At 45.3% G+C, this 25,909-nt stretch overlaps 1 protein-coding gene across 5 annotated transcripts in view; it reads right to left on the minus strand.

The window, feature by feature from the left end:
* The window catches only part of RBM20 (RNA binding motif protein 20), a 194,595-nt gene that overhangs the window by 32,585 nt on the left and 136,101 nt on the right, over positions 1 to 25,909 (minus strand). For all 5 annotated transcript variants that reach the window (XM_043475465.1, XM_043475469.1, XM_043475467.1 and 2 more), the window contains exons 2-7: positions 23,133 to 24,210; positions 21,687 to 21,748; positions 19,015 to 19,106; positions 18,139 to 18,236; positions 5,607 to 5,750; positions 2,221 to 2,352 (exon numbers count right to left, since the gene is read on the minus strand). In XM_043475465.1, the coding sequence (XP_043331400.1) occupies positions 2,221 to 2,352; positions 5,607 to 5,750; positions 18,139 to 18,236; positions 19,015 to 19,106; positions 21,687 to 21,748; positions 23,133 to 24,210 (1,606 nt within the window). The remainder of the gene's footprint in view (positions 1 to 2,220; positions 2,353 to 5,606; positions 5,751 to 18,138; positions 18,237 to 19,014; positions 19,107 to 21,686; positions 21,749 to 23,132; positions 24,211 to 25,909) is intronic.

Raw genomic sequence — 25,909 nt, forward strand, 5'->3', positions numbered from 1 at the left:
TAAGAAGCAGAGTACTGCAGTTAATCCTAACTTGAGCCTTGTGACAACATCTCATTTGGAGACCAAAGCTCCCCTGGGAATTCAGTGCAGAAATTCAATTCTAGCCCCAGGGCAGAATCAGGGAGAACAAGAACTTTGGGTACAAAATGGGGCAGGATCTTTTACTTGTCTGAGAAAAACAACAGGCTTTCAGGAGCTGGGAAAAAAATGCCAGGTTCTGCCTAAAGCTGAATTGTTGGCAAAGGAACTTCAGAAGCAATAATGCAAGCAAAGCAGAATCAGAACTTCAGCAACTGGTCGACGTATTACCAGTCTACATATGTAGACTTGTCAGAATCTAGTCCTAGCAAGAAACAGCTGCTAAGCCTTTGTGTTCTGACTTGAACCTTGAAGGCTGATTAAGGGCTTCAGGTATTGAGCAAAATGGACCCTCAGTAAATGTGGAATGAGCTGAAGTGAACCAGAAAATCCCTATTAAATAGGACAGTAGAAAGTACGAAAGTACAAAATAAAAAGCTAGATTTAACCACAAATATGGCATTAATTACAACAAATCCAAATGGACTCAGTGATCCAGTCAAGAAAACTCCTGCAAACCAACAGGAAGATACAATCTAAAACAAATGCATGGGCAAAGGACTTAGAAATTTCCCACCAGAGAAGATCTAGGTGGAATAACCAACAAACACATGCAAAATTGCTCAGCCTCAATTAATACGGAAAATAAAAAATAAAGCCATGATAAACCATCACACTCTTCCCCAGAGGGGCAAAAAATTAAAAAGTTGGACAAGACGAAGTATTAGCAAGAAGGGGAGCTGATGAAAACTCTCAGACACTACTAGTAGGAATGCTATCATCTAGCAAAGTTGAGGGTAAGCATGCCTGGTGATCCAGCAATTCTACTTCTAGTTAGGTAGTTCCCCTAATTATACACTCATGTACATGGGTACTGAAATAACATGTTTGAAAATGTTCACAGTAGCACTTGTCCCTACTACCCTAAAACTGGAAATAACCCAAATGTCCATCAACAGTGGAATGGACAAACAAATCTATACTCATACAATGGAAATTTACATAGCAGTGAAAATAGACACACCCAACATAGATGGCATAATGTTGAATGAAAGAATACAGTATGATTCCATTCACAAAAAACTCAAAAACAGGCAAAACTAAACTGCAATGTTAAGGAAGGCATGGAGAGGAAGTAAATAATAAATGGAAAAGCAAGGAAATGATTATCTTTAGAGTTAGGAAAGTGGAAAGAAGAGTTGAACATAAAAAGGGACTCATGGGAGCTTCTGGGTGCTGTCTGTGTCCTATTTCTTGACTTTGGTAGTGGTTTTACGGGGTTTATGGAAGTTCACCATCATTACTTTTTCAGTTGTACAATACAAAATTAGTATTTTTTGTTGTTGTTATACTTTACAATAAAACAAAAAAGAAAGGAAAAAAGAAAGGTAGAACAAGCTAAAACAAAGATAAAAGCCCTGTCTGAAATGATCTCAGTTCAATCCTGAGTTTGGACAATGGCCGACTCAGTCATGTGCTGTTTAGAAGAATTTCTATGGACCTTAAGGCATAAATGGGGGCTTCCCTGGCTCAGCTGGTATAGAATCTGCCTGCAATATGGGAGACCTGGGTTCCATCCCTGGGTTGGGAAGAGCCCCTAGAGAAGGGAAAAGCTACCAATGCCAGTATTCTGGCCTGGAGAATTCCATGGACTGTAAAGTCCATGGGGTTGCAAAGAGTCGGACATGGCTGAGCGACTTTGACTTAAGGCATAAATACAGAGGATGGAGGGGAGAATAAAAGATCAAGAGGTGACAGAGGAAGAAAAAGTAACTGAATACCTGTCTGAGTAGAGAAGGAAGTTACATTCAGAGGTTTATGCCTGGAACTCTAACCTCTGAAAAAGCAACCACCTTTCCCTCTCGCTTTATCTTTTAAGACTTCCCTTAAAATCGTTCTTGGGTCCCAGGTAGGTAGCCATCCAGTCTCAAGCACCCCTTTGCACCCTGCCCTTACCTCAATAAGCACGTTTCTTGCCATGTTAGAATGGGTTTGCCTTCCCATGTGATATCCTCGAAGGCAGTGGATACTTTTTGGATTTTTTCCTTTGTCTCCTTCCCACCAGCACTCAGGCCAGTGGCTGACAAGGAGACACTCAGCTGATGTTTGCTGAACAACTGAATGAAGGAGAGGGTGCTTTACCTTCAGCTGCAGTTCCTTGTATCTCTTGGACATCCGAATGAGCAATTTCTCCCCATTGATCATGGCAGATTTTTCTTGGTAATACTGGACCATGGCCTGGGCAGCCTCTGTGTAAGCCATCTCTAAAAAGGCCTAGGAAAGAAAGGAGGAACAGACATTGGACTTGACTTGAATGGTCTTAAAGGAAATTCCATACAAGGTGTGACTCCACGTATATAAATTTCAAGAACAGGCAGAACAAATTGATGGTAGTAAAAGTTATAGCTGAGTTTCCCTCGGGGTTGGGGGTGGATATTGATTAGGCAGGGAAACGAGGAAATCTTCTGGGGTTCTGGAAATGTTCTCTGTACTTGCACAGTAAACCCTGGTGGCTCAGATGGTAAAGAATCTGCCTTCAATGCAGGAGACCTGAGTTTAATCCCTGGGTTGAGAAGATCCCCTGGAGGAGGACATGGCAACTCATTCCAGTGTTATGCCTGGAGAATCCCATGGACAGAGGAGCCTGACAGGCTACAATCCATGGGGTCGCAAGAGTCAGACACAGCTTAATGACTAAACCACCACCGACACATGTAAAAGGGCTTCTCTGATGGCTCAGTGGTAAAGAATCTGCCTGCAATACGGGAGACACAGGAGATCTGGGTTTGATCCCTGGGTCAGGAAGATCCACTGGAGAAGGAAATGGCAACCCACTCCAGTAGTCTTGCCTGAAAAAATGGACAGAGGAGCCTGGTGGGTTACAGTCTAACAGATTGCAAAGGGTTGGACACAACTGAGCAACTAAGTACACACGTGTGAAAAATGAATGGAGCTCTACACTTAAGACTGGGGCCTCTCCGGTGGCTCAGACGGTAAAGAATCTGCCTGCAATGCAAGCGACCCAGGTACAATCCCTGCGTCAGGAAGATCCCCTGGAGAAAGGAATGGCCACCCACTCCAGTATTCTTGCCTGGAGAATCCCACAGACAAAGGAGCCTAGCAGGCTACAGTCCATGGGGTCACAAAGAGTCAGACATGACTGAGTGACTAAGCGCTCACACACTTAAGATTAGGGCATTTTAGAGTATGTGTTTTATACCTCAATAAAAAGGAAAAAAATTCAATACAAGGAAAAGAACTTTCTTTGATCCCATCTGTTCAAAGAGACCTATTTATTAACTTTAGCAAAAGAGCTTATTATAAGATGCCCCCCCCCCGATCTCCATGGTTACCAAACATTATTCTTAATTACGTACGTCCATCTGTGGCTACAGCATGCCACAGGAGCCCCTTGGGTTGGGAGAGTCCATTAATCCACAGATTCCTGAGAGGAGGGACTGAGTCTGTTGCACAAGTGACCTTGGGCTGATCCCTGCAAAACTTGCTAGTCAGTGGTGCCAATGGCAGGAGACAGACACAAGTCCTGGGTATCTGAACTCTCAATTTCTTAGCAAAGAAATACTCTAAAAAACCACGGAGGTTTCGGAGGCTTGAAGGAAGGCCATGTCTTTGTGAGCTGGAGAGAGAGGAAACAGTTGTTTCCACAGTATTTCTCCTCTTTAACTGTTCTAATATAAACCTTTACAAAGAAATGGGCTTTTCCACTCAATTGATGCTACAGGGAGTTGCTACATAGACTTTTTTTTTTTTGGCCACACTGAGCGTCTTGCAGGATTTCAGATCTCTGATCAGGGATTGAACCTGGGCCATACCAGTGAAAGCCAGAATCCTAATCACTAGGTCACCAGTGAACTCCCTGCATAGATTGTTTTGACTGACTTGTCAGTTTGCCCCAGGAGGTGCAGTGACAGACTGGTCACTGTTATTGTATCTTAGATTCAATGGGTTTGTATTGATACCATCCTCATGATGCAACGAACTGGTCAAGTGACCATTGACTGATCAATGCAACTTCTCAACATCAATGTTGAGAAGGAAACATGGTCTGTGACCAGAGAGCCCTCACTGCGAGCCCTCACCTCCCATTTCCTTGAACTGTATGGGCTAAACAAGCTCATCCCCCCCACTTCCCTCACATTTGCTTTTGAATTTCAGTCATGCCTTTCTCTGTGCTGTCGCAGTCCATGGCAGAGAAGGGTTGGAGACCAAAAAGTCAGGGTTCTTTACAGTCTTATTTCAAAATCCACCACTCAGCTTTCTAAGTGTCTCTTTTTAAAAATGTTTTATTTTTATACAATTTTTAAAGGTTACTTTCCATTTACAGTTATGACACAATATTGGCTGCATTTTCTGTGTCATATAATACACCCCGAGCCTATGTTACACCCAATAGTTTGTATCTCCCACTGGTCCACCTATATTGCCCCTACCCCCACCCCATTAGTAACCACTAGTTGTTTCTCTATATTTATGAGTCTGCTTCTTTTATGTTATACTCACTAGTTTGCTGTACATTTTAGATTCCACAATATAAGCTCTAACTGTCTGACTCTAAGTGCCTCATTCTTCACTCCAACATTTTAGCACCTCTAGCTTTCACCTGTCACAGGGAAATAAAATGAACCCAGTGAATCTCACTGCATTCATGTTGCAAGCTGAATTTTGGAAATTTGCCCAAAGTAGAATTCTGAGAAGGAGGAATGAAGCGACTACACGAGTAGTCTAAGCCCAGGTTGACGGAGGAAGACCCCTGATGATCCAAGGTGGCTTTGATTTTCCAAAGTTCATGCCTTAATTAAGAAAAGAATTTCTCCTGTGCCTGTTCCTCTGATTCCTAAAGTTAAAATAGTCATTAAAAATAAAAGACTAAATGTTCTTACTTCTGACCAGTCTCTATATAAATTCCTCTCCTGACTTTAGAAATGAAGACAAACATAACCCCCAAAGACTCAATCCACATGGGTTGAGGGTTCTTAGTTTCTTAGATTCACCATGCATCCATTAATTCCCACCTACTCTCCTGCTATGAGAGCCAAGAGCCTTGGATGTCAACACCAAGGATCAGTGAAAAATACCTCTTCCCGCTCAGTTGTTGGCTGGCTCAAAATCCACGTGCCATCAGAGATGAGAAACGTAGAAGGTGAGAAAGACTAGCATTAGCTCAGGGAGCGGGTAATACAGTGAAAAGACTCGAGTTCATGGATTTCTGTTTTAGGAACCAGCTGGCTTTTCTATGTTAAGGAACACTTCATTCCAAAACACATCCTCACCTCCAGGTAACTCGCAAAGGCCTGGGCCCATCACAAGAAGGGTAAGGTGAAACCAGAGGAAACAAAACACCACCACCGATGATGAAAATCTCGGTGCTGCACCAGCAGGAGGCCAGCTGTGTATTACCCCTTTATGTTACGAACAACTTCTTTAAAAAAAAAAAAAAATTACATAGTTTCCCTCCACCAGTGTGTGGTTTATCCGGTACCTACCAGTGTGAACGTGCCCAGACTTACCTGATTAGTCGACTTCATGAGGATGTAATTAGTGACCTTGCCAAAGGGCAGCCCCAGGTTAATGACGTCATTCTCTGTGCAGCTTCCCTCTGGCAGGTTGCAGATGTGGACCACGCGGCCGGCGCCCGTTTTCCGCTGGGCAAACTAACAGGAACAAAGACCTGTGGTTGGTTTTCAAAAGACATTTCCTTCCTGCACTCCATTCCAGATGCTCCTAATGGCTATCTTCCCCCCAAATAATGATCGCAAGACTAAAGCTTACAAAGTGAATGCAGAAAAAGAATCCATTCGCAGACACATATAAAACATTGATTTTATACCATCTCTACACAGAAGATTCATACATTTTTAACGAGCAATCCTATCCAGCCTTGATAAAGAGACTGGGAAATGGGCATATCCATACACTGCTTGTGGGAAGTTATATATAGACAATCTTTTGAGAATATACTTTGGCAATATTGGATAAAACTTAAAATATATAGGGTTCTCCTTTCAGTTTTTCCATAAGATGTTATGGAAATTTTTTGGCCAACTCAATACATAGCCCAGGATCATGCCATCCCACTTTTGGAAATCTTACCTACAGAAATAAATTCACCAATATGTAAATACATACAAGGACTTTTATTATAGTTAGCTTATTATAAAAAATTTACAACTTATTGCCAAAACTTTTGGAAACAGCCTGAATGTCCAAGGATAGGATAATGACTGAGTGATGGTTCACACATATGATGGAAAACTATGCAGCCATGAAGAGGAAGTGGTAGATGAGCTGATCAGGACAAAAATTTTAAGGCAGATTGAGTAAAAAACAGTTGCCAAGTACAGATGCAGTATAACGCTATTCTGCTAAAACAAAATAAAAACCCAAAAATGTATGAGAAAAAGATGAAGCAAGTGTTGTAAAATCTTGACAGTTACTGGAACTAGGGGATCAGTACATATGGGTTAACTACACTTGTCTCTACTGTTTTGTATGTTTGAAATTTTTCACAATGAAAACATTTTAAAGGATATCATCACAGACAGAGACACGTGGGAGGGCACATATCCACCTGTCAGTACTGGTTATCTTCAAAGAGCAGAACTGGAGGAGAGTAGGGGAGAGATGTTTAACCTATTTCTTATATATCTTGTATCATTTGACTTATAGTTTTTTAAAAACCCAATAAAGAAAAAAGAACATAGAAAGGATTGGTGAACCTAATACGTACACAGAGACATTCATAAGAACAATCTTTGGTTTAGGACAGTGGCTTTCAAACCTTCGTTAGCCCTGAAATCCTTTCTTCAAACAAAAGCTTGCCCACAAGCCCAACATATTCAACACCTAAAGAGGAGCTGCTTTAGACAAACGTTATGGTCCAACACCCTGACGCCACCCTCCACCCAAGAGTCCCAAAGGCGCCTCTAAGGAACACAGTTCAGAAACAAAGACCTGGGCCTAATCATAGCTCTTGGAGGGAGGAAGTGTGTCTGTTTGGTCTGTGCAAACCTTAATCAGCCTGGAGTCTCCAGGAGGTTCAAGAATTAGTAGCCATAAGCCAACCCAAAGTGGAAGAGAAGGATGCAATTTTCTAAACCCATACTAACAGCATAGCCCATATTTGTATAATCACTATCTTGTGTGATAAATGAACTTCAACATCTAATTACATTTGATGTAGGTCCTACTCAGCTATGGGAATACAGTGGGCAAGTCTGAGGTCTCATCCCTAACAGGGGCTAATACTTGGGTAATTCTACCATGAAAAGTCTTCATTTTTCTCATCTGGGCTGAGGACAATTAGAGTCAGTCAAGAATTTCCTTGGATGGTTCAGCCCTGAATTGGAGAAACCCATGTGCCTCTTTCAGACCTCCCTCTCTGCAGTGTCCAGAGGTCAAGCATTTCCCAAAGGGGGACAGTCCTCCGTGCGTGGCCCGGGCAGCTGCCAGAGCATGTGTGCGCCTCCCTAAGGTGCAAACAGAGCTCTCCATAAGCTGGGAGGCTTTGAGTGTGAGCCTGGCTCAGAAGAACTGTGTCCTTCTCCAGGGGTGACGGGAGGAGAGCTAAGAGGCAGGATCTTTGCCTCTCACTAGGGTGAGGAGGCCAAACCAAGATGCCGACCCAGCTGAGTTCTTGGGCTGGGCAAAGTTGCCAGTCCTCTGAGTTCATCAACAAAAGGACTGAGGCTGGGTACTCTGCTGGCTTCTCTTAGCTGGGCACGTTTCTGTCCACGTGACTCTGCTATGGTCGGCCGGGCTCATGTTTGCTCAGACCACGGGGCAGACACGCAGGGAGGTTCTGGGCCCCTCCAGCTCCTTGCCTGTCCTGTTGCCCAGTGACTGGGCACAAAGGCCAGTGCCTCCCTGATCATCTCCTGCAGATTAAAAGAGCAACTCAAGAGGCTTTTATCTGAGGGTTAGTGCAGCAACTGCTGCTGAGGGCAGAGCCTGCCTCTGAGAAATAAACACTTTCAAGGCTACAGATCACCTAAGAACAAGATGAAGTCACGCTGCAGACAGGTTACAAAGGTGCCAAAATAAATGGGTGTCGATTAAGGTTTTCATTTAAATTTTAAAAGTACCTTGCAGCAACATGGATGGACCTAGAGACTATCACACTAAGTGAAGTAAGTCAGAGAAAGACAAGTATCACATCACTTACACGTGCAATCTACACAAATGATGCAAAGGAACTTATTTATGAAACAGAAATAGACTCACAGACATAGAGAACGAATTTATGACAACCAAAGGGGAAAGTGGTGGAGGGATAAATAAGGAGTTTGAGATTAACAGTTATACACTACTATATATATAAAACAGATAAAAATAAAAAACCTACTATATGGCACAGGGAACTATATTCAATATCTTAACCTATAATGAAAAAGTCTGGAAAAAAAAAAAAAGATATATATAACAATCGCTTTGCCGTACACCTGACACTAATACTACACTGTAAATCAACTGCACCTCAATAAAAAGTTGTTCATTTTGGAAAACAATTAAAAATAAAGTACCAATTTACATATAAAAAAAAAGTACATTTCATGGATGTACCCCCTGCATTGGGAGGCAGAGTCTTAACCACTGGACCACTGGGGAAGTCCTTAGAAACATTTCCTATGTGTTGTACTGTTTTGCAAATATTCGATTTAAGATAGTTCAGTCTACATTCTGTGAGTGATCTAAAATATCTTTTTTACTTAATTAGGTTCAAAATCATATTTGATTCATAAAGGGCATAGAGTTATATGTATAAATCACTCTAGTCTGTCCTTGATCAGTTCATATAAAACATGGCTACTATTTGCCTTATGTCCCATGGGAGATCTAAATGATGAGGGAGAAAGGGTAGGAGGAAGGGAGGATATGGTCCAGGTGGTACTTCTAAAGTCTGCTCACCAGGATCACAGACGATCATGAGTGCCCTGGAGCACGATGTTGTACACTTATTCCCAACCTGGGTTCTCTAAGAAGCCCAAGTCCTGAAGGGCCTTTGAAGGTAATAGTGTATCAAGAAAGGAGTGTGTGTGTGTGTGTGTGTGTTGGAGTATAGTTGTTTTATACTGCTGCGTCAGTTTCTGCTATGCAGCAAAGTGAATCAGCTATACATACATATACATACATCCCTTAAAGAAGGATGGTTACTTTCAACACTAAAAAAAAACCCAAGTTGAAATCATTGAGTTTCTTTACTAATAAGGTAACATTTGGTTAGATCTCTAGGCTGATGAGAAAGGGTGACTCATATATCTGCTATAATAAAAAATGGGTAACTAGTTAATTACTCACTAAACTCACTAGTATAAGTACTTTGGCAAATAGATAGTACTTTGCCAAACATGAAATGCAGGACAGGGGCTGCTTGAGGTAGGAGTGAATAATTTAAAAGGGTCTGGGCTGTAAAAACCGCAAGACTTTCTGATGTAGTAAAAAAAAACAAAAAAAAACGCTGAACTTGGAAGACAGAGGACTGGATTTTAGACCCAGCTCAGCTACTGATTAGGGGCATGACAAGGACAAACTGGCTTTCCTTTGGGGGCCTGAGTTCCCCAGTGTCTGGAATGAGGGAGTTAGTCTCTATGTCTCAAGTCCCTTCCAGATGTAAAATAGCCATGCTTATGTGGCTCAGCATTCTAAAATTCCACTCGTCTCAGAAGCCTTGCCAAGCTAAACCCTAAGATCCAGGATAATGATAAGTTTCCCCAACTGTGCTGGGCACACACAGGAAACCTGCATCTTTTCCACCCCCTGTCCCAATGAATGTAATGCCTGTCTTTCCACTCTGTGTGATCAGCCATTTCAGCACGCATACATGCACAAGGACAGTCATTGTTCAGACAGGCCTGTCTGTGTTGGTGTTGGTCTCCTCTTTACAGAACTGAAGGTGAGCTCCAAGCAGGGAGCACCTTGCCCATGTGTCTGCCCCCCTGAATGACTGTGCCTTCTGAATGAACGAGAGGAGTTGAGATCATACACTGAGATAAACTAAACACACACAGGGGCCTGCTACCACCCTGAGGACAGACACATCAGGTGTGTGCCTCTGATCTCCAGGCACTAGGGTCAGGGCAGCAGGAGCATCAAGACAGACCTGGGTCTGCTCTCCAGGGACGACCATGAGCAAGGGGCTGAATTTCTCCAAGCTGATTTTGCTTCTCTATAAAATAGGGAAAATAAAAACTGATTCCATAGGACAAAAAATGCTACAATGTATTACTATATAAAGTGTCTTCATGCAGAGCCTGGTGTCAGCAAGCTTCTATAAATGAATACTTGTTCCTTCCTATCCTGCGACAGTTCAAGAATGTGCTGGGCTTCCTGGGTGGTGCTAGTGGTAAAGAATCTACCTGCAAATGAAACAGACGTAAGTGACAGACGTGGGTTCGATCCCTGGGTCAGGAAAATCTCCTGGAGGAGAGCATGGCAACCCACTCTAGTGTTCTTGCCTGGGAAATGCCATGGACAGAGGAGCCTGGCAAGCTACCATCCATTGGGTTGCAAAGAGTTGGACATGACTGAAGTGACTTATCACGCACACACGTGACGCTACTGGACAGGGAAGAAAATGTAACTGTACTATGATGATGTAAGAAAACGTCTGTGTTCTTAGGAAATTCATGCTGATGTAAGAAAACGTCTGTGTTCTTAGGAAATTCATGCTGATGTAGTTATGGGTGAAGAGGTACAGTGACTCCAATAGTTCAGGAGAAACATGCATATAGATCATTGGATGGATGAATGGACAGATGGATGGAAGGACAGATGATACAGAGAGACAGAGAGGCACAGAGAAAGCGTGATAAAGTAAATCAGCCAAAATGTAAAAATGTAGTGAATCTAAGTAAAGGGTATATGGGGTTCTTATATTGTTCTTGCAACTTTTCCATAAGTCTAAATTAAATTAAAATTTGAAATTACAAAAATAAATTTTAAAAGATGTGCTGTGGGGCAGAGCAGCAGCTGGACTTAGAATCGTGAGCCTGGTGTTGATGGGCTCCACTAACATCCCACCCACTAATGCTCTCCTGGGAGGCACACAGGTGACAGGTGCCTTTGAAACTTTCTGGTCCATGGTCAAGTCTCTAAGAGAGCTAAGGTGTCTGGGTGGTAACTGAAGCCTTCATTACTAACCTGGGGGGACAATCATCGGTCACCAGCCCAGGGGATGCTTCAGTCAGCTCACAAGCTAGCATGACATGGCATGCCCCCATGTGCAATCAGGGCCCTGGGTATATTTTCACTGGCTGGAGCCACTCATTTAAACCCAGATGCTGCTTCTGGACTTCCCCAGTGGTCCAGTGTTTAAGAATCCACCTGCCAATGCAGGAGACATGGGTTCGATCCCTGGTGGGGGAAGATTCCACGTGCCTTGGGGCAACTAAACCCATGTGCTGCAACTACTGAGCCTGCGCTCTAGAGTCCAAGAGCCGCAACTACTGAAGTCTGCATCCTCTAGAGCCTGTGCTCTGCAACAAGAGAAGCCACTGCAACAAGAACCCCGCGCATCACAGCTATAATAGAGTAGCCCCCACTCACAGCAACTAGCAAAAGCCCATGCACAGAAAGGAAGACCTAGCGCAGCCATAAATGAATAAAGCAAAACCAGCCACTGCTTCTAATGGTTCATGCGACTGGGTCCAAGACCTCTCCAGTCCCTCGCAGATCTTTTATGGATGCGTGGAAATGTGAGAAGAGCAGACTTGTATAGGAAGATTCTGAGACCTTTCAATGCCCTCTGATGCAAGAGGGAACAGACTTCGAAGATGAGTTCAAAGAAAAGACCCGGTTTCAATAATTCACAGAGCTGTCATAAAAATGTGGCTCTGGGCAAGAGGCTCCCAGGGTGAGAGAAGTCTCTCAATCTGCTTTTAAGAGTTACAGTATGGAGTCGATCTTCAATAAACCATTTTCTCTGCTACAGCCTCATCCCCTCTAGGTGTGACCTAATTTCACCTAGCACACAGTTTGTAGGCCTCTGCTGGGTTTGTGCTAAACATACCTGAGGACAGACACAGGGCAAACATTTATTTCTCATGGGGTTGATTTTGAACATACCATGCAGACAGTGAATGGGCACGGGCTTTATAGCTATGGATCTTGGTGTAACTTGGAGGGTAGAAACAGATGTCTTTATTGACACTTTCAAATACTTTATAAAGCATATTAGCTTTGAGTTAGAGAAAATCTACTTTTATTGGTGCTGGATTGCCTCTGGGTCTTGGGTGGCTCACATGCCCAGCAACTTTAACATCACTGTAAACTTCAGAGTCACAGAATTTTAAAACTGGGAGGTTCCAAGCCCAGCAGCGTGTGTGATGTCCCAGGAAAAACTGCCTTGGCCTGGAATATAGTAACCATCTCATGCCTCAGGAAAACTGTAGATGGGGGCGTTAGGGTTGGAAAGAGTGCTACCTGGGAGTCAGAATGAGCCATTTCAGTAAGGAAGTAGTACATTGCATCTGCTACAAAATAGCTCCTGGCACTTCCCCAGTGGTCCAGTGGCTAAGACCGAGCTCCCAATGCAGGGGGCCCATGTTCCATCCCTGGTCAGAGAACTAGATCCCTCATGCTACAACAAAAGATCCTGCATGCTGCAATGAAAATTGAAAATCCCACATGCTCAACTAAGACCTGTTGCAGCCAAATAAATAAATACTTTAAAAAAAGAGAGAGATCATCTGGTCCACACTCCTCTGCGTGTACAGACACTGATGGCTGGGAGAAGGTAAGAAACTTAATCTGTGGGCAATGACGTGGTGGTAGATTTGTGATTACAACTCAAGTCTCACTGAAAAACCATTCAATTGCAGACTGGATAAATTACGGTAAATGTCTACAATAGATAGTGTTACAGCATCAGAACAGTGCTTTATGTTCAGATGTGAAAGTTCAGTTCAGTCACTCAGTCACGTCCAACTCTTTTTGACCCCATGCACTGCAGCACATATTTTCAGATGTGAAAAGATGTCTATAAATTGATTAAAATATGTCTTGAGAATTTAAGTGAAAAAACCAAGTCCCACTATAGACAATACAACAGGATCTGATTTTCCCCCAAATATACACTTAACAGTAAGTAAATATGCACAGGTACACTAGCTAGAGACAGACAGTGATAGCTGAAGACATTTACTTTTAGTTTTCGATACAGGGTTGGATTTTCTATTTTGTATCCTTCTGTTACTGTTTAACATTTACATCATTTTACTATTTTTGCAGCAACAAAAAAATTCAGATTTGTAAACAGAAAAGAAAAAAAAGACCCATGCAGATCTTCTGTTTTTTCATTCTTTGCTCTCTTCGAAAACACACAAGGTGACCCTTGCCGAGGGGACAAGAGCAAGGATAGAGCTGGAATGGTGGAGGAGGGGAAGGGTATTTGCCACATCGGTTACTACTCTTCACGCCCTATGGGGGGTCAGGAGACCAGGTGCTCTGAGCCATGGACCTAAGAGGCCAGGGTGGAGAGACAGGTGTTCTAGAAACAGCCAGCAATCTGAGGGGCATCCTATGACTTAAACCTCTGGCTTCTCACAACATTTCTCCTTCCCTGTGCCTCGGTTTCTTTATTCACACACGTTTTCTGGTGAACAAGGTTCTAGCGAGAAAGAAACCATAAAAACAATGCATGTCATCCCCAGCCAGGGAAGACCCATCTGAGGCCGTAGCGCTAAATAAACTCTAAGGTGTCTGTGAAAACTGCGAAGCGACTTTATGGGGACAGTCAGCAGGCAAAGTGCATCTCAGGCATGCACAAGAAGACTATTTACAGGCTGAGAAGGCCCCTATGGCCCCTTCCAGAAACCTGATTACTCTGTTTATGACGACTCAGGCAGCCAAGGATAAAGTGCCTCTGCTCCCTCAAATGGCGGCAGCTTAAGTGAAAGTGAACACCCTTCTCCTGGGATCCTGGAGTTGGAGGGGAGGGGCCAGGGACAGACACAAATCACCCACCTCCAGCAAACAGCACACAACTGTCACTTCAGTGCCCCATCTCTGCCAGAAACAAACACAGAAAGGCTTGCATTTCTACTGAATTGAGATAAGTGCAAATTCAGCCAGTAGACGGGTTGTATGGTCATTTTAGATTTCGTGGCAGTTCAGATACCCCCTGAAGTCTCTGTCACACCATGGAACCCCATGTGGCTGTTCCCTGCTTAAAAACAGGGGGCTTTAGAAGGAAGAAGGCTTCCCTGGTGGGTCAAATGGTAAAGAATCTGCCTGCAGTTCACAAGACCCAGGTTCTTTGCCTGGGTCAGGAAGATCCCTCAAAGAAGCAAATGGCTACCCACTCCAGTATTCTTGCCTGGAGAATTCCATGGACAGAGGAGCCTGGCGGGGGCTACAGCCCATGGTGTCGCAAAGAGTTGGACATGACTGAATGATTAACATACACACTTTTCAGATGGAAGAACTGTTCTCTGCTCCACAAACAATAGTTATATGACAGTGGCCGAGTCCTGATGGTTTCTGCTTTTACTCAACAAAATGTGTTTCTGAAAAGATAAATGTTAGCGGAATCAGGCATAAAAAGCCCTGGTACTCAACAGGAAAACACTTCTGGAGGAAAAGGCATGAAAGCCTTCATGGGTGTCTACGGGGGCAGGAAGGGAGGAAGTGGGAGCAATTTCAGTGTCCTCTTTAAATATTTCTTTTCTGCTTGAGTTTTCATAAAAAGCATAAATTATGTAAGCAGGAAACACAAGAGAAGTGTATATGCAAAAGGAGCTCTCTGGCACTCATGGAGCCTGTAAAAAGTGCCCTTTGGTAACAGATTAACCACTCCTTGGTGTAACTGCTTATCTTTGGAGACCAGCAACTGCAGACAAAAAAAGAATCAATAATTCCTCTGAGGGACTCTAACGCTATTTAAAGAAGCCTTGCAAAGTATTTTTCAGTAGTGGATTCATCAGGTCATTTCTCGGCTTGTCTTCACAAGTCAATATTTTTGGATTTCAGGTTTTTCTAAAGAAACACACCTACATTTGATTGCATTTGTCAGAAACGGCAACAAGAGGACCAGAAGGATGAACTGGCACTGATGCTGCAGGGACCAGCTGGAGAAAACTCTGTCCTTGTCCTCCAAATATCCTCGGGAAGCTCATGTGACCAAAGAGACTTCATAACTTACAACGATAAAATCAGTCAGATGACACCTCTTTGCGTCCACTGAGTGTGTACAAATGCCTCCAAACGTCTGGGTTCATCTTGGGAGACCCTGTCACGGTGCCGAAGAATTCGGCTGCCAGGTCTGACAGCCTCTTCACCTTTTGCTCCATGGCAGCTGCTGACTGAGGCCCAAGAAGACCTCATCACCCCCAAGACAGCCTGAGAGGCTGCTAAGCAGCTTGTGGAGTGAAAGCTGGGGAGGGGCAGGGGAGAACGTACTAAGGAGAGAATCATCATGACGAGAGACCTCAGAGATGAGCAGTAGGGCTTAGTGGTTAAAAGTGAGGCTTCGAGAGCCAGGTCCCTTGAGTCCAAATCCCAGGGTTGCCTTTTACCAGCTGGGTGACCTTAGGCAGGGAATTTAGTCTCTCTGTGCTTCGCTCGGTTTTCTCACCCCACAGGGTTGTCTAGGGGATTAAATGAGTTAATACATACAAAAATGCTAAGAAAGTATTGAGCACCATATAATAACAGCTATTGTGATTATCATCTGACTACGTCTGGGCTCTCCCTCACCTTTCTGCTGCCACAGCACAGAAAGCAAAATGTTTCTTGTGTTGCTTCTCAGGCTCAAGCCAGATGAACGTCCCATCTCTAGGCGTCCAGAGGAAGCTGAACTGACAAATGAACACGAGTCAGCACATTGCTGGGGCCTGCCCCTTGCCCGGGTAAAGCCCTTCCGTGGGAACCTCTCAGCTTCTCAGGGGGAGCAGACGAGACTAGAGGGATTCCCAGACAGAGTCGTGCAGGAGGAATGCTGACCCTGAGACCAGCCCCTAATCACACGGCCAGCAGACAGGGCATAGGTTTGTCTGAGCATAGCACGGGTTTCCCCACAACAGGTTAAACGGTCTCATGCTCAATACCAGCCATTATTACTGCTCACACGCTGCACGGTTCACTAATTCTTGTCACTGACACGGTCTCCTTTGACCTTCACAAGGGCAGCACATTGGTCTGCCCTAAGCCTCACTCCCACCTTACCACTCAGACCATCAAATCAGAAGAGGGTGCTCAAATGGCCACAAAGATGCTCCAAGATCAGCAGCATCATCAGAAGGCTCACAAGCCAAAATGGAAACCCAACTTCAAAAGTCACTATCAGGGGAGTATTTGCCCCACTTGAGGAAAAGGAGTCTCACAGAAGTAAAGTGACTTGTCTGAGGCCACACAGCAGCGGGCGGTACTTGAACTGGGGCTCTGGGCCTGTGGTTCACAGGTCAGGGCCAGAGGATGTGGCTAAGGCACAGGCCGACACAGAGGTGACCTGCCCTTCTCTCCTTGCCCCACTCAGCCCCCGCCCCTTTATACAGGGCTCACCTGACATCGTCTCTCTTTCCTGTGTCCAGATCCCTGGCCCACCTGCCCCTCAGTCCTGCCTCCCCCATCTGGGTCACAGCCCCCTCTGCTCAGTGCTGGGGTCCTAGAGTGGGCAGAGAGCTGGCTCCCTGGTCCACAGTGTGGGAAAACAGGCCCTGGGTGGGAGCCGTGCCAGAGCTGCCAGCGCCGGCATCAGACACGAGGTTGTGGAATCCGGCGTCTGACTCAAAGACAAATGACAGGTTCACTGAACCCACCCTCTCTCCTGGAACTGACCCAACGCTGCCACTGACCAGCCGTGGCTTTCCATCTGAAGACTGCAGAGAGAAACCACAACGTTCTCTCTCACCAAAACATGGGCTGCAGGCAGGGGCGCCCCCTTGAAGCACTTCTCCCCGAAACACAAACAAACAGACACAAAAACAGAAATTGCGGTCCAAGCAGGCCTCGCTTCTCATCATGAACTTCCTCACCTCCCCAGTCACTCAGCACCCAGGGTCTAAACCTAAACATCTCAGCTTGCTCTTCCCAAGCTTTGCTTCAATGCCCTCACACGTGGAGAGGATGGCATGTGGGGAGACTGGCTCTCCTGAGCTGGAGAAGAAAGAGCCTGCAGCTACTCACATGACAAACTGGGAAAAAAAAAAAACACAAAAAACCCACAGATTCAGGCAAAACCACACAGACACTTGCCCTCAAGCAGAGTTGGGTCAGACGCAGAGGGTGAGGTGATTAGATAGCATCACCGACTCAATAGACATGAATTTGAGCAAATTCCGGGAGATAGTGAAGGACAGAGGAGGCTGGTGTATTATAGTTCACAGAGTCACAAAGAGCCAGACACGACCTAGCGACTGAACAACAACAAGTTCGCTTTACGGGGGGCTCTGTGGCTCAACCCCTTCCACGTGTTTCCTGGGGAGGAAAGGGAGCTGGGTAGATCCTGGGAGACAGGCTACACGGAGTGGGAGAAGCAAGTGGGGAGAGCAAGTTGTCACAATTGGTGGAAAAAAGAGGGATGACGCCTTAGAGCTTTGGGGACCAAAGTGCACATCGTAGAGAAGAAGGAACACAAACACAACTAAAAAAAAGCGTCATGCAGATGTCACCATCTCCCCAAGGAGCCAAAAATAACCATGAGTGCCGAGTCCTAACTTTTCAAACACATTTTCTCTTTCTGTTCAAGTTTCAGAATAACCCACTCAAAGGAAACGGTCCACTTCAATAAAATGTCAAAGTGCTAGAAAACACACAACACACACACACACAGACCTCAAACTTATTTCGTTCTAAACCAGGACCAAATGCTAGAAAGTCTTTGAGTGCTTTCAATTTGAAGAAATTAAGTCAGATTTTTAATCTGTGTGTTTCAACCCCAGTGGGACTGAATTAAACAACGTTGACCTCTGCTTTCCTGCCCTTCACGAAACGCCATCTGTACCTGCTTCACCCAGCCTCCTCTGCACCTCTACACCCAGGCAGAGAAGGTGGTAAAAATGCTTCAATGATGACAAGTGACAACGGAGAAAACGCTTCTGTACTCACATTTGTCCCTGGGGAAGCTGAAGGGAATGCGGGACTTGACTGAGTAAAGGACCTCGCAGGAATGGTCGTGTATGACGTTCCAAGATTTGAGGCGTAATCTAAATGGCAAATTACACAAAATCGAGTGAAAACCCAGTCATTTCCTTGATCTTCAGAAGTCCTTGTTTATGGATATGTGCAAGAGTCATTCCCCTCCCCATTTAAAAAATAAAAATGACTTTTTGGTCAAATGTTCTTTTTAAAAATAATTAAAGATAGCTTTTCTTTCTGGAAATAAATCATTCAAAAGAAATTTTTTAAAGTGGTAAGGCAAACATAATAATAAATAACTGGGTTAACCCCCACCCCACAAAAGTCATTATCAGGACAGAAGCGGGAAGGGAAAAATGAAAATTCCCTTTTAATATAGTGATTAGTGATTGGTATGATTATACTTCTGAGTGTGCTGATAACCAGCAAAGCTTTAGGTCTAAAACACATAGAAAACATCAAAGAGCCCAGAGAGCAAATCTAATGCCTCTTAGCATCTTGGGATCTGTTTGCTTTACAGATGTCTGAGGAGGGCACATCAGGGACATTTGGTTAATAAAGATGAGGCACAAGAAACCTTTGGGAGGGGACTTTCCTGGCAATCCAGTGGTTAAGGCTTTGCCTTCCAATGCAGGAGGGTTGGGTTCAATTCCTGGTAGAGGAGCTAACATCCCACATGCCTCTCGGCCAAAAAACCAAAACATAAGACAGAAGCAGTATTGTAACAAATTTAATAAAGACTTTAAAAATGGTCCACACACACAAAAAATCTTAAATAAAAAAAGAAAGAAGCCTTTGGGAAACTGCTTTCTGCTTCAGGCTGCTGACCCATGGGCCACTCCTCACCTTCTGCCCCAGCGGGGTTATAAACAGCTGTGCTGTTGGGAGAGGCACACAGCGTTCCCTCTGCCGGACCGAGGACACACCGCACACCAGCGCTGGAACGGTGAGAAAGGGGAACTGGTTACTCAACAGGTTAAACAAAGAATTGCCATGTGACCCAGAAATTTCATTAAGACACTCAGACCCCAAACAGTAGAAAATAGATGTTCAAACCAAAACTTGTACACAAATTGTTCACAGCAGCCCTATTCATAATGGCCCAAAGGTAGAAACACCCCAAATATAGATCAGAAGTTGAATGGATAAGCGAAATGTTTTTATATATATGAATATTATTCAACCATATAAAGGCTACGTATGCTACAATGTGGGTTGCATTGAAAATACTAGGCTAAGTGAAAAAACCCACAAAAGGTCACAAATTATCTGAGTCTATTTATATAAAATGTCTAGAAGAAGCATATCCGTGGGAAGAGAAAGCAGATTAGTGGTCCCCAGGGGCTGGGGGTGAGGAAGGGGATGCGCAGTGACTACCTAATGGGTATGGGTTTCCCTGGGGGTGATGAAAATGTGGAACTGAGAGTCGTCCTATTTACACAACTTTGTGAATGTGTTAAGTACCACTGAATTGTATACTTTAACATGGTTAATATGGTGAATCTTATGTGAATTTTACCACAATAAAATGATGGGGAACCAGAAAAGAAATGGTTTTTTAAAATCAATTTTTAAAATTGTGTAAAATAACCTAAAACTAAGATCATGGCATCCGGTCCCATCACTTCATGACAAATAGATGGGGAAACAGTGGAAACAGTGGCTGACTTTATTTTTTGGGGCTCCAAAATCACTGCAGATGGTGATTGCAGCCATGAAATTAAAGGGAAGGAAAGTTATGACCAACCTAGACAGCATATTAAAAAGCAGAGACATTACTTTGTCAACAAAGGTCCGTCTAGTCAAGGCTATGGTTTTTCCAGTAGTCATGTATGGATGTGAGAGTTGGACTATAAAGAAAGATGAGCACCGAAGAAATGATGCTTTTGAACTGTGGTGTTGGAGAAGACTCTTGAGAGTCCCTTGAACTGCAAGGAGATCCAACCAGTCCATCCTAAAGGAAATCAGTGCTGAATATTTATTGGAAGGACTGATGCTGAAGCTGAAACTCCAATCCTTTGGCCACCTGATGCGAAGAGCTGACTCATCTGAAAAGACCCTGATGCTGGGAAAGATTGAGGGCAGGAGGAGAAGGGGACGACAGAGGATGAGATGGTTGGATGGCATCACCAATTCAATGGACATGAGTTTGGGTAAACTCGGGAGTTGGTGATGGACAGGGAGGCCTGGCCTGCTGCAGTTCATGGGGTTGCAAAGAGTTGGACACGACTGAGCGACTGAACTGAACTGAACCTAAAACTTACTATCTTAACCATTTTTAAGTGTACAGTTCAGTAGCATTAACTACATTCACATTGTTTGGCCACCATCACCACCATCCAGCTCCAGAAGAACTCTATCTTGTAAAACTGAAACTGTACCCATTTACCACTAACTCCCCAAACCCCTCTTCTGGCCCCGGCAGCCTCCATTCTATTTTATGTCTCCATGAATCTGAGTTCTCTTCTGTAAGTGGAATCATACAGCGTTTGTCCTTTTGTGACGGGCTTATCTCACTTAGCATAACCTCCACCCATGTTGTTGCACATGTATGACATTCCTTCCTTTTGAAGGCTGAATGATATTTCACCGTAAACATAGACCACATGTGTTCATGTATTCATCTATCCTGGACATTTAGGTTGCTTCCTACCTTTTGGTTATTGTGAATAAGAAAGAGAGGCCTTTTGAATGAGTTCAGTTCTAAATAGTTAACCCCATCTTCTATTCTACTTCCCCGGGCCAGGGCTCCTTTTCTACAACACCCTCGACACCGGTCTTCAGGTATCTGCCTTTTCCCCCTACCACCTGAATTCTCAGCATGGCAGCTGGGGTCCCAGTCAATGAAGCCAGAGCACATTCCTCATCTGCTCAGCCCTCCAGGGTTCCAGCTGCACACAGATCAAAGTAAAAGTCCTCTCGAGGAGCCAGAGTGCTCAGGATGGGGCCCGACCACTTCCCTGGCTCTTCCCCCCAGGGACTCCATGCTGCTCACACTGATGCTGCTGAGCATCCCTGGACCACACCAGGACCTTCAAAGTTGCCGTCCCTTCTGCCAGGAATGCTGGTCCCCCCGGCAGTCATGGCTCATTCCACACCCCCCTGGTATCTCTTCAATGGGGTCTCCCTGCCACCAGCCCCTGTGAGTGAATGCACACATACTTATGTACATACACACACTCGCTCTTTCTCTCCCTTTCTCTGCCCTGATGCTGTTTTCTGTTTTCTCTTTAGCATTTACACCAGAGATGCTATTGGGTTGGCCAAAAAGTTCATTCGGGTTCTTCTGTATGATGTCTTGGAAAAACTCAAACGACCTTTTTGGCCACCCCAACACGTACCTCACTAGTGTGTCATCTGTCACCCCTCATCATTAAGTGTAAGCTCCTTGAGCACAGGGGTTGGCTTGTTTTGTCCTCCGCTGTTTTCCCAGCAAGAATCGAGCAAAGCACACAGTATGTGCTCGATGAAGGCTTGCTGAGCACATGCATGGACCTGTCCTCCTGGACAGCACTTACTTTTCAGAGAAGAGCAGGCATTTCTGAGCATGTAGTTTCCCTTTGACATGCAGCTCCCAGTCCTAGGCCAGAAGGAGAGAAAAATGACTGAAGTAGAACTGAATCCATGGGAAGGCAATGGACGAGATCAGGCTTCCTCCTAAAGACAGGGAGCGCAGAGCACCCCATCGCTGGACCAACCCCACAGGCACATCTCCCGCCCCTCCTCCCCTACCAGCCAGGCTCCTCCCCGGCTCTGGCCGCCCTACCCAGCCCTCACCCCACCAGCATCCACCTGCACATCCCAAGTCTATCTCAGACAGGAGCCCAGATTCACAAGTCTGATTCCCTCTTCTCCTCTCAGTGGGCCCTTGGTCCCACTGATGCATTTCCATAGGAGAAGCTGGCAGGTGGAAAGCCCTAGAAAAGGCTCAATCCTCCATCACCTCCCATACTAGCCAGACCCCTCCAGAGATGGGAGGTGAGAAGGTATGTCCCGCCGGAGTGACTGGGATGCATTTGGATGGCATGACCCAGCAGAGGTGAAAGACACACGGTGGTGGGACACCCGCTGAACCCGGATTACTGTGGTCTGCAGACGGGACAAAAGACAAGAGGCGGTACAGCCCAGTGCTTAAGAGGCACAGGCTCTGGGAGAGTCAGACCCATGTCTGAATTTCCACTCCACCACTTTCTGACTATGGGGTCCTGGACCAACCATCTCATCTCTCTGGGCCTCAGTCTTTGCATCTGTAAAATGGGTATAATAATAGTGTCTATCTTGGAGAGTTATTGCTGACACAGACAAAGAGTATGCTAACTGTAATTATTGTTGCTTTGGAATATTTTACTGCATCAGCAATACATTTTGGGGGTAAGTTTATACTACCATGGGGTTTTTTTCACAGGGGCCCAAAGCACTTTTGAACTGCTGGGAAGGTGTCATGAGGCTCTACATCCATTTTGCAGATGGAGAAGTTAAGGCCCCTCTATAATAATCTGTCTAGGTCCCACCTGAAAATTACTTTCTTGTCTGACTCAAAATTCTGCTAAGTTTTTCTCCTTTTGTACTCAGTACAATGTATGTTCTCAAGGAACACAGACTCTGAAGCTTCCTGGTGCTCTACAGAGAAAAGCCCCTTTCAAGGAGGCAGAGGCTCTAATTCCTGAGTCCCTTTTCTATAATCCTTGTTGGGTCCCTTGATCCCCTCTCACCTTAGCTCTCATCTATAAATACAAGTAAGACTCTCTTACTTGCCTTAAAGTGAGAGACTAGCCCTGATACATTTCTGAAATTCCTGTTGGTTCTAATATCAAGGATTTTAATCAAAGGTAGCTATGGCAAGATTCTGTCACCCAACCCCCAAGTGTCAAGAGTTCCTGGCCCATGAACAGCAAGGGTTGGGTTGTGGTGGCTGGCTCCCCCAGGCTCCAGCTGGAGCTCCCAGCCGGTCTCGGATAACTCACCTTCAGATCAAACACCTTCTTGTCGCAGATGCTACAGACGTGCGGCAGGTGGAGGGGGGCCACACCGTGAAAGTCATTCAGCTCATGAGCTTGCAGGGGCCGCAGGGACAGCACTGCCTGCTCCTCCTTGGCCCGCCTCCGAGCTCCGCTGAAGCCCTGTTTGCTGTTGTTGAGCCGACCCCCAAAGGAAGGAGGGGTCCTGTCTGGCGTGGGCTCCTCGGGGTCATAGAGCTCATAGGGCTGGCCAGGGGGCGGAGGCCACAGGCTGGGGGCTGCTGCAAGATCAGGCTTGCTCTGGCCAGAGAAACCATGGGGGCTCTCCCACTGGCTGTTTGGACCCTGCAGCAGAGGGCCCACCTCGCCTTTCAGGGCCCCGGCCGGCTCAGCCACAAATCCACCTGCCACCTGCGACCCTTGGGCGCTGGGTCCGTAGAAGTCCTTGGGAAAGGCAGCCTGGCCATCTTGCCCTGAGTGGCTGTAGTGCCCTTCGTAGGTCACGCTGCCCGAGGTAGCAGCCGAGGCTGGCAGGAAGCCGGGCTGACCGTCGGTTTCAGAGCCATATGCCTGGCCAGAGTTGGCTTTGCCATATTCGTAGAACCCTGGGGCAGCGGGCGCGGGCCCAGTCTTTCCAAGGCCCAGGATGACCGCTGGCTGGGTGGGGGTCTGAGGCATGAAGGGGTGCATCACCATGGCGTTGGGGGGCTGGCTGGGAAGGCTCACCGTGGGCCCTGGGCCTCGCGTCTGGCCAGAGGTTGAGAAGGCGAGTGCGTTAGAGGGAAAGCGGGTGCTGGGCACAGTGGCCGCGTGTTGGGGCACCCCAGTGTGGCCGTGGGGGGCGCTGATCATGGATGGATGCCGCAGCTGGTTGAAGAGAGGCTGGGACATGGCCACTTTGGAGAGGACTTGGTTGAGGACCGTGGCGGCCGCGGTGTTGTTGGTGACGGCTGTCTGTGCCAGTTTCAACCGGTGGAGGGTGAGCTGAGCTTGCAGCTGGGCCAGCTGGAGGCTGGCGGGCGAAGGAAGCAGCGGGTTCGGGTTACTGACCGAGAACGGGGTCTTGTCCAGGAGCTTGGCGGCACTGCAGGGAGACAAAGGGCTAGATGCACGGCTGCTTTCCACCTGGCAGGCGACGGGCTGTTTGTTTGCTGAATGTGGTCCCCCCCACCATACAAACAAGACCTCCCGCACAGGCCCCACATATGATCCAGTCTGCAAAAATCTGTGCTCATACACATAAGTGAAATAATGTTTTAAATTCCAATAGGTGGCTCAGACAGTAAAGAATCTGCCTGCAGTACAGGAGACCCAGGTTCAATCCCTGGGTCAGGAAGATCCCCTAGAGAAGGGAATGGCTACCCACTCCATTATTCTTGCCTGGGAAAAGCCCTGGCAGAGGAGCCTGGTGGGTTATAGTCCACAGGGTTGCAAAGACACTACTGAGCAACTAACACACACAGAAAAATTCTTATAAGGTATAATGTTCAAACTCACTGGTAATCAAAGAGATAAAGTTAAACCATTAGAAACAAATATTTGCTTACCAAAGTAGCAAATACACACACACACATAAATGACAGCACTCAGTGCTGGTGAGATAAAGTGGAATGGACACAGTATCAGTGATAATCTAAACTTGTGCAACTTTGTCCAAAGGTAGTCTGGCAATAGTCATTCATTACAGCCATATTCTTTGACCCAATAATTCAATCCTATAAACATGCCCTAAGAAAACAAACTAAAATGCAGACAAAACTTGATACGCAAAGATGTTTAACAAAACTACATTATTTAAGAGTCCAGTGTTGAAAGTTACAAATATCTGATAACAGCAGGGAGGGGAGTTTTAAAGTGAGTAAATTATAATACATTTACAGAATGAAATGTTCAGTAAGCATTCACTACTGGTGCAAGAATTTCCATTGTGTTATGCAATATTTAAGACACTCAAAGAAGTCTTCCCATCATCAAGTTTAAGATAGAAGATATCCCACCTTACTAAGTCCTCCTTGAGTATCTACTCTCTCCATCCTCACCCCACCTTCGTCATTGCCAGTGACAGACATCATCTTGAACTTGGTCAGGTCATAGTTTACAAAAAAAAAAATGGTGACAAGAGTGAATCATCTACTCTAATGTTAAGTGAAAAAAATAGTCTTCAAAATTACACGTAAAATGAATTGTGTGTGTATATTTGTGCCAAACACATTTTTATCCTTGTCCTCATTTCTCATCCAAAGGCAACAAAAATCATGTGCCCTTCAGTCCATTCTCAAACCCAACTAGCAAAAGAAGTAAAAAAGAAAAAAAAAATTACAAGGGGAGAATCTGAATTTTCAATCATAGGCAGTGGTGGGCTCTCACAGAATCTTATTGTGGGGGTGTTCTGTCTGACACGTGCCTTTCACGTGACTTCTGTTGGTTGGTTATGGCATTTTCTAGACCAAAAATCAGGACATGTGAACTGGAAAGGGAACACACATTCCCTTTCGTGGTATACGTGGTTACCATTGTCAGGGCCGTTTTGTAAGACCCTATATTTCCTGGTCTTAAACTCCCCTTCTGGGGAGTGAGTGCAATCAGGAAATGTGTTCAGGATGTTGATAAACTGGAATTCTCAGGACATCTTAATGGGAAGAGTGGAACTCTGCAATTGAGATTGGGGTTATCATGGACAGACCTGGCTATACATTCAGCATGCCTACGGAAGTGTGGGGGAGAAACTGAAAAGCTGGGACCGTTTAACAAGGCATCCACTGTCACGGGCTTTGTACAGTACA

This window comes from Cervus canadensis, chromosome 8 (assembly GCF_019320065.1).
Source record: "Cervus canadensis isolate Bull #8, Minnesota chromosome 8, ASM1932006v1, whole genome shotgun sequence".
Taxonomy (NCBI): Eukaryota; Metazoa; Chordata; class Mammalia; order Artiodactyla; family Cervidae; genus Cervus; species Cervus canadensis.